Raw genomic sequence first — 13,245 nt, forward strand, 5'->3', positions numbered from 1 at the left:
TTTTTTTTTTCTGACTTCCTTTGACACATGGTCATGGCACTTCATACCCATAAATACATTTTGTCCTGCACTTTCTTCTTCGTAGCCACTTTGATTAAAGTGACCACACACCCACATCTTTCTGAGACAGACCCAGTTTATGCTTGCTGTTAATTGTCTCTGACTTTCTCTTTCCAGGGTGGCGCAGTTTGGATAATAACTATATAATCACCCACTTAGTGGTGATGTTTGGCACGGAAGACTAGCATAGGTTCATGGCAAGGGACGGCTGAAGTCAGAACACACGCCTCACCTCCTGAAGAAAGGAAAGCTTAGACAAATTACTTAAAATATTTACTATCCACTTTAGCATCTATGGCAAAGAGTTTATCAATTATAATGGATGAATCCACATTGCCATATTATTCTCTCTTCCTGCATTCATTACATCCTTCTATCTTCCCCTTAATTGTCATTTGAGTTTTGTTCCTATTTTTTAATTGGGCAACCTGAACTCTTAGTACTTAATCAACAAGGCAGAAACATCTTCTTCCTGTTTTATGCAAATGCTCCTGAGCTAGGAGATCAAAATGACTTCTCAGAATGCTGATGCTGTGCAGCAAGGTCACGATGACCTTATCTTCTGTGAACTATGAGGGACAGGCATGCTAGGCTTTTCATCCCAGTGATCATTCTGTTTGTGATGGAAGGGTCTTCAGTTTCTCATAATTCACTTATTTTGGTAAAAACTAGACATGGTGACATATGCTTCTTCTTGATTCAGCACTGAGGAAGTGGGGATGGGCTGTCTCTGAGAAACTGGCATCAGGATTCCTGACTGGAGAGGAAACGCCTGAGGGAGGGTACCATTTGTGTTCCCAGAGCTTGTCAGCAAGTCTTGGTACACAGGAGGCCCATTCCTGTCACCATCTCTGTAGTCAGGGGACAGAGAGGAGAGGAAGGGAGGAGTGGTGCATGTACTCGGATTTCTCTCCAAGAGTCTCGGGGGTGACTCTCTTCTGAAAGTTTCTGGTGTGCTGACTGAAATCTCCGACAGCTGGTTTGGGCTGTGCATAGCTGCGCCATGACCCTGCTTCTCCAGCTCCTCAGGGGGAGAATCAGGCTGTGGAGGATTGCCACTTTGCAGAAATGTTTCTACTTCATCTCTGGATTGAATGCCATTCACCTCATGAATCTGACAGTCCAGAAAACTTTCAGGATTGAAACTCACATTCAAATTCTGTAGAGAAATCCAGAAGCATTAGCGGCAATGGAAAGAGGGGCTATTAGATATTTGGTTCTGAAAAATAAAAAGACATCTAAGAAACTTTCTCATGCAAATGTACTACGCAATGCTAGAAAATGGCCTGCTTCCTCTTCTGCTGGCTCCACATCTGCCTGAGCTGTGATACTTCAGGTTTGAATTGAACCCTGATTGTGTTCCCACTCCCTGTCCTGTGCATCTCAACTTTATTCCCCGGTATCTTACAAAGAGCCTTACCTATGCAATACATAAAAGACCAAAAGTTGAGTCTCAGTTTTCCCTTGTCTTAGACGAAGATATCTTCAGTATGGTGTTTCTCCAGCAGAAGCACTTACCTTTTTTGGTTTCTTACATAGTTGTTCCAGAGTTTTCTTATGATCAGGGAGACTGGGCCATACGATAGGTTTAATCCTAAAAGCAAAGAATATTCATAAGTTCAACAGACGGCAGAGGGAGAAGGTGCACAAATACATCGTTCTCTTTGTTTGAGGGAGATTGGATGAACAGTTTTCTGGTACTGGCTTTGCTACTATAAGGTAGTAACTGCAGACAGATGTCTTGTTTTCTGTGGGCAGAATCACCCACTTGATTATGGTATATTGTGACCATAACGCTGTGATTATGGCAGTGAGGTTTGCAGGGAGGTAGTATTAATGTTGATATGGAGCTAAAACTTGTAACCTAATCTTTTCTATTCAATGTCTATATTGTCATCTTATCCATTCTCATTACTGGAAGTAGCTGTTTTGCTTTAATTCTAGTGGGAGTAGTGACTATGCTCTAAGCCATTCAAGACATTTATTTTATGGTAATTATTTTTCCATTTAGGACACCGTTTGTCCTAAGAATATGCTGAAGGCACCTTCCTAGAACACTGGGTAATTTCATAGCATATGACTCTACCACAGTAGAATACAAAAATCTTGTGAATTTGTGTGCAGGAAGTCATGACATCAAATATACCCCCTCGTTAGAATGGGTAATTCCTCCTCTGTCCTCAGGAGGATGTGGGGAAAATATTTGGAAATTCTTATTTGGGAGGCAAGGGACTATAGAGATGGTTCAATAAATAAGCTGCTTGCAATCCAAGCATGAAGACCCAAGTTCAGATACTCAATGATGACATATGGCATGGGGGAGACAGGCAGCCACTCAGATTTACTGACAAGTTAGTCTGACCAAGTCACTGAGTTCCAGGTTTAGTGCAAAAGCCTGCCTCCAAAAACAAAGTGGAAAATTGTTGATTAAAAAAAAAAATCAGTGTTGGGTGTTGGCTGCCTGTAGGTCAGCACGCACATGAACACATAGACAGACAGATAAATAGACAGACAGACAGAAAGACAGAAAGACACACACACAGAGGGAGGGAGGGAGGAAGGGATAGAGGGGGGGGAGGGAGAGAGAGAGAGAATATTTGGGGAATAATGTTTGCCTTACACATCTAGTTTATATATTTTTGCTTCTTCTGAAATCAACTACATAAAATTGACTGGGATCTAAGAATGGGATGAAATATATTTGACATTGTAATTCTGGAAATGTCACGTTTCCCTTTAAAATTTTCTAGATAAATAAGTGAGACATGAGTCCTCCTTTCTCTGGCTTCACACAATTTCCCTCTTGATTATCAATGAAAATCACCTCTTTTTCCATAGCACACAGGCTAAGATGACCAACAAAACCACAGAGAAAAAACTCAGAATGCTGATACTTGGCAAAACAGGATCCCATCGTCCTGGAATGCAAGGAGAGATCATGATTAGCATTCAGTAAGCAAATAATGTGGGGATAGATATGGTAGATGCTTAGGATGGTTTGAATTTACTTAGTTACATAGTCTTATTGTTTCTTGAATGTTGGGAGCAGTGAGATCCCAGATCCTGAATTTCTTGTAAACAACTTGTTTTCCCCGGATCTGAGTGCCTACAGCTGCTCTGAGCACGAGACCTTCAGGAGTTCCTGATGGCAGGAGAGTGGTTTCTGGTGGGTTTGGCTGGGGCGTGGCTTTTTCTATATAATCTGCCCTTGAAGACAATAAAGAGAGCATTCCTGGGGCTTTGGTATCAGTGTTGAAAGGTCTGCGTGTAGGTCTGTCTCTGCGTCTGTATTCTCAACCTCCAGCCCCTTGCCTTAAGCTCGCGAACTGGGGTCTAGCACATAGAGCGCAGACTGGGGCCGCGGTGTGCCGCACTTGAAAATAGTTCTTTGAGAGACATGAAGAGTGGCTCTGATCTGAGTGACCATGGCAAGAGCATCAGTCACTTGAAATGTAAAGATGACATTTCATGATGGTCTATAAACCTGTATCCGACTGCCAATACCCCCAAAATAAATTTAAGTAAGAGTTGAAAAGATTAACGTTCACCCTGAAGCTACAGCAAGTTCCAAAATGGTAAAGTGTGAAGCTGACAGAGCAGGAATAAACTTCATCCCCCTTAAAGGAGTTCTGTGTGAGGTGCTTTGTGCACTTTCCTGAGACATATTCTCTGGTTTCTCTGGCAACTGGTATTTCCCATACCCCATAACATCTTCAGTAAACTGGGAAAGGATTTTAGTAGGTGGGCATTCTGGCCTGGTCACTTGTTATTAACAAAGATATTACAAAGCAAAGAGGGGTCACAGAGAGATCAGACATGATCCCCTACAAAGACAGAAATGGTGGTTAGTACGGAGTTCTAACAGATTTCATTAGTAGATTCAAGAGATTCTGAGACAATGGCATCAAAGCAATTTATGTCCATTATCAGGTACAATGGCCCCAGCTCCCATTGCTCTTATTCCAGACAAGTGGCAAAGAAGGCAGGCAGAACATCCTCCAAAGAAAATGGAAGAGCCTCCCCCCCCCCCATGTCCTGACCTGTGGGTATTTACATCAATCTCCTGCTCACTCATTGCTATAATTTGGTATATGAAGCCTTGTGGAGGGGACAGAGATTCTACAGCCGTTGCTTACCTGGACTCCCAGGCTCTGGCGTTTTGAAGGTAGAACTTGGACTCCAGTCACTCCAGAAGCCTTTGAAGTATCTGGTATTGGGGATGGATCGGACTTTGATTTCATACATGGTCTTAGGTTGTAGCTTTCGCTCTAGGATTGTTGTTCTCGTGTTCAATAAATTGACATGCTGGGGTGAAAAACAACGGACATTGCTGGATGTCAAAAGACATGTTGCCTAGATCTCTCGACTCACTTTAATACAAACTCTTTCAGTCATGTTGCCACTCCCTTGAAGTTCTTTCATATTTCTTAAGTGAAGGAGTTCAACTATGCAAAAGATTTGGCAGCAGAAAGAGGGACAGACTCAAAGTGATGCCAAGAGAGGTCAAACACTGGCTGGTTGGGTCTTTAGCTGAATTATCATCTCCTGCTTTGAAGTGTCTGACTACCTTTAGGCTCACAGCTACCTCTCCCATTCCAGTATCTTCTCTCTCTTTCTGTCTCCTTTCAAGGCAAAACAACAGGTAGTGAACAGTAACCACTTGTATCAACAGACCATCTATTAGCAGTTATATGGAACTAAACACTAATTTTGATGCGACTTACAATTGCGTTTATGTTTATTGACACAAATAAACCTACAGGAGAGGGTAGACATTTAATTTCCCTTTTTTTTAAAAGCAGAAAATCAGCTGATTGTCTTGGAACAATTTATTCATAATCCTTCTTCCTTCTACTAATGTTGCTTTTCCACTGAATCATCAATTCAGATGATTAATGAGAGAAGGTAGGATGAAGATCACCCAGTTTATGTATTGTGGGGAGTAGGTAGAGAGAGACAGCAGATGGCAAGGACAGGCATGCACATTTGTAAGTGGCATTGAGAGTAATGACGATGACCAGGGCATCGGGCATAAGGAAGCATTCTTTATTCTTGAGAAAGAGAAGCTATCTCTTGAAAAAAAATATCTATGTAACATAGGGAGGACAGGGGTTAAGCTGTTAGGGTTAAGCAAAACCCAACCACCCAATATTCTCTGAATCTCTCCCAGCTCATCTCCTAAATGGATGCTAAGAGCAACAAGATCATCTTAACCTCAACAGACTATGAAGAAGCCGACTAAACATCCAGAAAATGAAGAGCGAATAACAAACTGTTCCTTCTGCTGCAGAATCTTTAGACATTAAAATAAAAACAAGAGACAGACAGAGTCACAATTTTTCCTGATTACCTAATGGACTGTAGACTTTATATAATGAGGATCAGGTTTGTCTGAGCTTGTGTTATCATCTAAATTCTAACCATAAAGATACAGTTGAGCCAGTTGGATAATGAAGAGCCAAGAAAAGTGCAGGAGTTATGGGGTCTTAAATGAGTATCATCCCAGGAGCCTCTCTGAGTAAAGAAGAAGTTCTGAAGACAAAACATGATGGTGTTTATTTTATAAACATGATCTACATTACCGTCCAGTTATTTTCACCCTTTTCTGGGCGGTAGGCCATGTCATGCATTAACTGTTTTACATACATCTTGTTTGAGTGAGATGTATTAAAGGTCACCAAAAAGTCGCTTGCTTCTTTTCGATAAACTACTTCTAGGCCAAAAGGGGCTTCAGGTTTAACTGGAAAGAAAAAGAAGGGAAAGTTGTGAATTGAAAACATCATAAGTACATTTAAGCATTTTCTTATATTTTTTCATATTAAAATGTATTTACATCATTTCTCTTTATCCTGTCCTCTCTCTAAACTCTTTCATGTGCCCCCTTGCTTTAGTTCAAGGAGGTTTAGTTTAATTCATGACCTCTGTTATATTAATAGTTGATAACTATACTTTTAGAAGTCTTTCTGCTCTAAAGCTCACTCCTAGAGCTTTCTATGTTAGGATCTGATAGTTCACAAAGCCAAATCTCTTTTTCCTTGATTCACATCCAGACAGCATTGCCAGCCTTCCTGTGGCTGGTGTGGTCTTCTGAGTGTTGTGAATACTTGGAACGGTACCAGTTCTGGTCTTGGCAACCAAATCCTCCCTTGTGTAATTCCCATCTTGGTCCATTTTTATATACCAAGTCTTTTGGTAAAGATGATTGTGTCACACCGTAGGCAGCAATGGTATGTGTGAGAAACAAACTTACAGTGTCAGACCACATGTTCATGAATTGTTTGTTTTGGTGGGCGGTGATGATCTTACACACACACACACACACACACACACACACACACACACACACACACACACTTACCATCATAATACTAGATGCTGCTAATGAGCTCCAAATTAAGAGAATTGCAAGGTTACATCTGAGACCTCTGGACCTGATCGCAGATGCCCCTGGCTTTGGCTAATAAATACTAGAATGACCTCCAGATTTTCTCCTTGGTCAGTTTTAGTCAAATTAGCCTATTGTTCCATAATCCTCTGCCTGTTGTTTGCCTGCCTCCTAGAGTTGTTGCTCAGAAACAATATGCCATATAAGATACATGCCTCAAAGGAGAAAGCTCTAAGCAGCACAGACCTAAAGTATTGAATTTCTGGTAAAAGATCTGGATCATGTTGGATATTCTCCTTTGACCTAAAACAATTTTATTTTGCTTTATCAATATACCTAAAACAAAGTAAGAAGGCAGGAAGCTGCATCTCCAGCCTTAGAGGCTAGGAGGATGTCTTACTTGAGGTTTCTGTTGCTGTGAAGAGACACCATGATCACAACAACTTTTATAAAAGAAAACATTTCATTGAGTGGGCAGCTTACAGTTTAGAGGTTCAGTCTATTATTAACATGGTGAGGAGCACTGTGGCATACAGGTCAACATGGTTCTGGCTATATCTTGATCAGAAGACATCAGGAAATGGTCTGTCTCACTGGGAGTAGCTTGAGCGTAAGAGACCTCAGAGCCTACCCCCACAGTGACTCACTTCCTCCAACAAGACCACACCTTCTCCAACAAAGTCACACCTTATAATAGTGCCACTCCCTTTGGGGTCCATTTTCTTTTAAACCACTGCAGCGGACTTGATGAAAGGGAAGAGGAGAAAGTTGTCGGTGGTCAGGGTTCTGGTTTTAGAATTCAATCAGGATTTACTTTAAATTTGTGGAAATGATAATTCAGTGACTGAGATGCCTCCTGAGGAGCCAGGAGAAAATAACCCTATGAAAAATACCCAAACGATAAAACCGGACTCGCTGAACATAGCGGACAATGAGGACTACTGAGAACTCAAGAACAATGGCAATGGGTCTCTGATCCTACTGCACGTACTGACTTTGTGGGAGCCTAGGCAGTTTGGATGCTCACCTTACTAGACCTGGATGGAGGTGGGCGGTCCTTGGACTTCCCACAGGGCAGGGAACCCTGATTGCTCTTTGGGCTGACGAGGGAGAGGGACTCTATCGGGGGAGGGGGAGGGAAATGGGAGGCGGTGGCGGGGAGGAGGCAGAAATCTTTAATAAATAAATAAATAAATAAAATAAATAAATAATAAAAAAAGGAAAATACCCTATCACTTTTCATCCTACTTGCTTGGGAGTGCAAGTACTTTCTAGTGCCATGGCAGAGACCAACACCATCCCTTTCATACAGACTTGTCCTACCAGCAGGATAAAAACTCTGGCTCCCCTCACTGCTGCTCACATAAAAAACTTGAAAAACCAAAAATAAATAAATAAATAAATAAAAATAAAAAAATATAAAAATTAGTCTTGTGGTCCGCTGTTGGGAGATGCAATGTGGTCCTTGATGAGTATTAGACATTTGAGAACTAGAACCATGGATGGGCAGGTATCTCTAGATCCTGTGGAAGTGGTCTGAGTGCTCCAAAAGACTGCAGAGGCTTGTGTGCTTGGGTTGACACATGCCAGGATGACAATAGATTTTCAATTAATGTTGTAGCACTTTCTCAGAGGGTCAAGAATGGTTACCTGTTCTATTCATTCTCCAAGAGACATACCTTTGAAGTATAAATGATGAAACTTTAAATAGGATGCCTTTGTGCACTGATCTATAGGAGCCTCACATCTAAATGAATAAAGACCAGCTTACTCATGCTCAAAAGTCAAAGATACTGTCCCTGCCTCATCTGTCACTCATGCTGCCCTAGCTCTTGTCAAACATGGTCTTGCATGGTTAAACATGTAAAGGCAGCCATTTGTCCAATATTCCCCTTCTGTGACATCTGCTCTTCTGCTAAGATAATTGTTCAGGCAGGGAACTTCTACTTTGATTCTTTGTCATCATAGTTAAACAAAGCTGAGGTAACTTTCTCACTTTTCCTCATAGCTAACAAAAACTGCTCTTTTGTTTTTATCTTTAGAGTAGTGAAAGAAGTTTTGAGACTAGGGGAAAACAGTTCATAGCCTTTAAAACCAGCAAAACTTGTATTTATATGATCACTCTGGACATTTTCCCATACATATTCACTTGTGAATCTCCAGATACAGAAAAACTACAAATAGCTAACATGTCATGACACTAACTCAAATTATAATTTAACTCAAATTATAGCTTCTTTTACTAGTTACATTTAACAAATATAATTATGTAGTCTTGGTCAAATCAATTTGTATATGTTTCACTTCTCAATCTCTTTGGAAATTTTATTATGTTATAGTTCATCATGGCTGGGCTATGGCCCTTACTTTTTAAGTTAAATGTCAATCCAATGGTATTTTAAAACATGACTAAAATTTAAGTCAGTAGATTTTGAATGACACAGATTAGCTTTCATAGAGTAGGCATTGTTAAATCTGTAAAAGGCCTTAAAGATAAAAAGTAGAAATTTCCTCTAGAAACAAGTCTGATTCAAGAATTAAATATATTCTTGTTTCTTGCCATGAGAATTTGGATTTAAGTCTGCAACATCCACACTTAACCTGAATTTATACCCTCTGGCTTGTCATTAAGATTTTGAATTTATCACTGCTTCAATCACAATACCCAGTTTAAAAATTAATCTGCCTTTCATCTCTCTCTTTCTCTTTCTCTCTCTCTCCCATCTCTCTCTCCTTATCTATCTTCTATAATCTATCTATCTATCTATCTATCTATCTATCTATCTATCTATCTATCTATCTATCTATCTATGCATCCATTTATCTCCCACCCATAAGTTCTCTTCCACCTGTGCAACTCTGACAAATACGGAAAATGTATATTTGTTTTTAAATGATTTGTTAATTTAGTTATGCAAATTTAGACTATTATGTGAAATGGAGGAAAAATTACAAGGCCTTCATGATAAATAAATGCAAAACAGAAAAGCTGCATGGGAAGATGAGAGATGACTCTGCTCCAGTTACATTCCTCATACGGATGTGTGTCTCCCCCAATCTGTACGTGTCATGTCAAACACCCTCTTTCAATCTTCTCAGCATATTTTTCACAGTAGGAAGACATGGGTCAAATTTTACATTTATTAGAAAGAAGTTAGAAAAGTTGCTGTTGACTATTACAAAGTGTTTGCATGACCTGCCTATTTTTAACATACTGAAAATTAAGACGTGTCTGCAGCTATCCAAACCATGGCGACAATACTTTAATACACAGCTTCTTACCTATCATGGCTATGTCCATATTTTTGCAAATTAAATTCCTTTTTCCAAGCTTCACACATATATTGCTCACACCAATCAGTAGGAATTCTTTTGTCTTTATGAAATATTTATCTTGCAGCTTATTAAGAGTTAGGCAATCCTTCTGTAAAAGAGCCCCGCTGTAAAAACAAAAAGCCAGAAGTCTTTATTCAGGTAGGAGTATCTGTTATACAATAAGATGACGTATTATACACATTTAGTTGTGTGAATTCATCTTTAGTGTCTACAAATACATAAGTAGATGAGCTAATACTGCAGAGAAAAATGGGATGAATTAAAATAGGATAGTTTCCTGCTCCATTACTTTTATTATATGAAAATTATCTGAAATAGTAAAAGCTTGCTTGTGGAAATAGGGAGAGAAAAAAAATCCATGCAGTTTTTGGACTGATCATTGAGAATCAAATGCCTCATTTAAATAATTAAGGAATTGGTGGCTTTGGGGATAAATAAAAAAAAAATCCGTGCTATAGAAAATAATGGTGCTATTTGTTCATATAGGATTAAAGGAAATGCTAAACTGGTTGAAAAGTTTATATACATAAAACTGCATATATTTAATAAGTAAACTAAGGGGTTTTCACAGGGGTTTTGTGTTTTGTTTTGTTGTAGAAGATAGAAAACTCTTTTATATAGCCTCGACTAGCCTAACACTCATTACAGAGATCAGGCTGACCTCGAACTCAAAGAGATCTGCCTGTCTCTACCTCCATAGTGCTGAAAGCATTTACCACCATGCCCAGTGTCATAGGGACTTTGGCTAATGAAACTCAACAACATATGTCAAAAAATAAAAGTAAATTTGGGTGTGGTGGTTCAACATTTAGGAGATTGAAGTAGAGGAGCAGGGGTTGCTTGGATTTGAGTCCAGCCTCACCAAGGGTAACTTCTATGGCGGTATGGGTACATAAATTATAAGTTACCAGTATGTGAAATGTCAGAGGAGACACCATTATATATTATTCAGATATCAAAACTAGAGGTAATCTAACATTTGTGAGGGTTAATATAATAATTTTGTTGGTGTGAAAGTATTTTTAAAATTACAAGTTAGTGAAACTGAGCCACATATAAACTGAGTATTTCAATAGAAATCATATTCATATTAACTCATACCTTCACAAATAAAACTATATACCTAATGGTTACAGACTGCTGAAATCTATCAAATGTCTAAGAAAGAGACAGTGCCTATAGCCAAACGATGCACACTCATACGACAAGGACATCTGATCAACTATGTTGATGGCAGCATTATTTGCAATAGCCAGAACCTGGAAATAACTTAGATGACTCTCAAAGAATGGATAAGGAAAATGTGGCACATTTACAAAATGGAGTACTACTTAGTGATAAAAAACAATTACATCTTGAAATTTGCAGGCAAATGGATGGAACTAGATAAAAACATCCCGAGTGAGGTAACCCAAATACAGAAAGACAAACACGGTACATATTCAATAATAAGTGGATATTAGAAATAAAGCAAAGGACAAGCAGCCTACAGTCCACAGCCTCAAGGAAACTAGGTAAATGGAAAACCCTAAGAGAGACATGCATAGATATCCCTGAGAAGGGGAATTATACAAGATCACCTTAGTGAACTGGCACCATGGGAGGAGGGTTAGAGGAGTGGGGAGGAGAGGAGAGGCGGGAAGGAGAACATGAGGTATAGGGAAGGTTGAGTTGGGTGAAGGACAGGGAGGGAGAACAAGGAAAGAGATACTTTGAGCGAGGGAGCCATTATGGTGTTAGTGAGAAACCAGGCACTAGGAAAATTCTCAGGAATCCACAAGGATGACTCTAGCTAGGAGTCTAAGCAGTAGCAGACAGGGTACCTTAACTGCCCTTCCCCTGTAATCAGATTGATAACTCCTTAATTGTCATCATAGACCCTTCATCCAGTAACTGATGGAAGCAGATGCAGAGATCTACAGCTAAGCACTGGGTTGATCTCCTAGAATCCAGTCATAGAGAGAGGAACAAAATGTTATGTGCAAAGGGACTGAGACCGTGATGGGGAAGCCCACAGAAACAGCTGACCTGAGCATGTGAGAGCTCACTGACTCCAGACTGACAGCCGGGGAACCTGCATAGGACTGCACTAGGCCCTCTGCATGTGGGTGACAGTTGTGCTGCTTGGGCAGTTTGTGAGGCCATTGGCAATGTCCCTAGTGCATGAACTGGCTCTGTCGAGCCCATTTCCTATGGAGAAAAAAAAATTTGGTCAGCCTAGATACAGGGGAGAAGGCCTTGGTCCTGCCTCCAGTGATATGACAGACTGTTGACTCCCCATGGGAGGCCTCACCCTCTCTGAGGAGTGAACGGGAGTGGGGTGGAGGAAGTGGAAGGATAGAAGGGAAAGGGAAACTGGGATTAGTATGCAAAATTCTAAAATATTAAAAATAAATAAATAAAAGGAAAGAGATAATGCCAATATTACAGAAGTTTTTTCCCCCAAATAGAGATGATAAACACAATTCTTTGAAGCAAGCGTAAACTTGGTCCCCCAACCTAGCAAAATATATTATAGGAAAGAAAACCATCCCTAAAATGTGTGTGGAGGTCTGGGGTTCAGTATTCAATGATCAATTGGCATAATTCACCACATTAACAGAATAAAACTCTAAAAAGTTATGCATCTTTAATGGAAGCAAAGGTTTTTTTTTGATAGAATCACATATTTATTCATGATTAAAACCATCCCAACAGACAAGAAGTAATATAAAGACACTTGTTTAAATCAATAAAATGCTATTACAGAAAGTTAACATAAAAGACAGTGATAAAAGACCAGGACTAGGGAAACAGTTCTCCTTGCATATGCCTACACAGAGGTGTACGGGATGTTCTACTCAGTTCACAAGAGAAGGGAAGCAAATACAAGTGTGTGCAGATTTGAAAAGAAGAAACCACGTTTATTTGGCAGAGAAAAACTATCTGTTCACATGGACATTTTTAAAGATTCCTGACATGATTATAGGAACTAGTTTAATTCATCAAGGCCATCAGAAAATGCACAGCTGTATTTTTATGGGTAACATCAAAAAATTAGAAAATGAAGTTTAAAAATGATGGTTCCTTTGTGATGATGGCAGGAGGATAAAAGACAGAAATAAAATTTATAAAAAGATATTCAATGCCTTTGTACTAGAAATTGCAAAGTGTTTAAGGGAGATATTTGAATAAATCTAAATAAAAGGAAGCTATGTTCATGCGCAATCAAGTTAACTACTGATACATTAGATTTTCCCCAGTTTTATATACTGTTAATCAAAACCTTAGCAACACTTTAAATTATAGACTAATGAAACAACACTGAAAAAAGTGTATGACTCTTATGTGTAGGACTCAGTAAACCTTATTAGAATTAGGAACCCTAATCTTACGCAATTTTATATTTTTTAAATCTAAATCTACTCTTTGAAATATAAACATAAAAATGTGAGACATAAACACATTAAAAAAAGAAAAAAAAA

General features: G+C 39.3%; 1 protein-coding gene across 1 annotated transcript in view; it reads right to left on the bottom strand.

Moving 5' to 3' along the window:
- Positions 1-709: 709 nt before the first annotated feature.
- The window catches only part of Il7r (interleukin 7 receptor), a 22,704-nt gene continuing 10,168 nt past the window's right edge, over positions 710-13,245 (bottom strand). The window contains exons 3-8 of the mRNA XM_005356620.1: positions 9,728-9,885; positions 5,643-5,800; positions 4,197-4,365; positions 2,885-2,978; positions 1,579-1,654; positions 710-1,219 (exon numbers count right to left, since the gene is read on the bottom strand). Of these exons, the coding sequence (XP_005356677.1) occupies positions 710-1,219; positions 1,579-1,654; positions 2,885-2,978; positions 4,197-4,365; positions 5,643-5,800; positions 9,728-9,885 (1,165 nt within the window). The remainder of the gene's footprint in view (positions 1,220-1,578; positions 1,655-2,884; positions 2,979-4,196; positions 4,366-5,642; positions 5,801-9,727; positions 9,886-13,245) is intronic.

Source organism: Microtus ochrogaster, chromosome 19 (assembly GCF_000317375.1).
Source record: "Microtus ochrogaster isolate Prairie Vole_2 chromosome 19, MicOch1.0, whole genome shotgun sequence".
NCBI lineage: Eukaryota > Metazoa > Chordata > Mammalia > Rodentia > Cricetidae > Microtus > Microtus ochrogaster.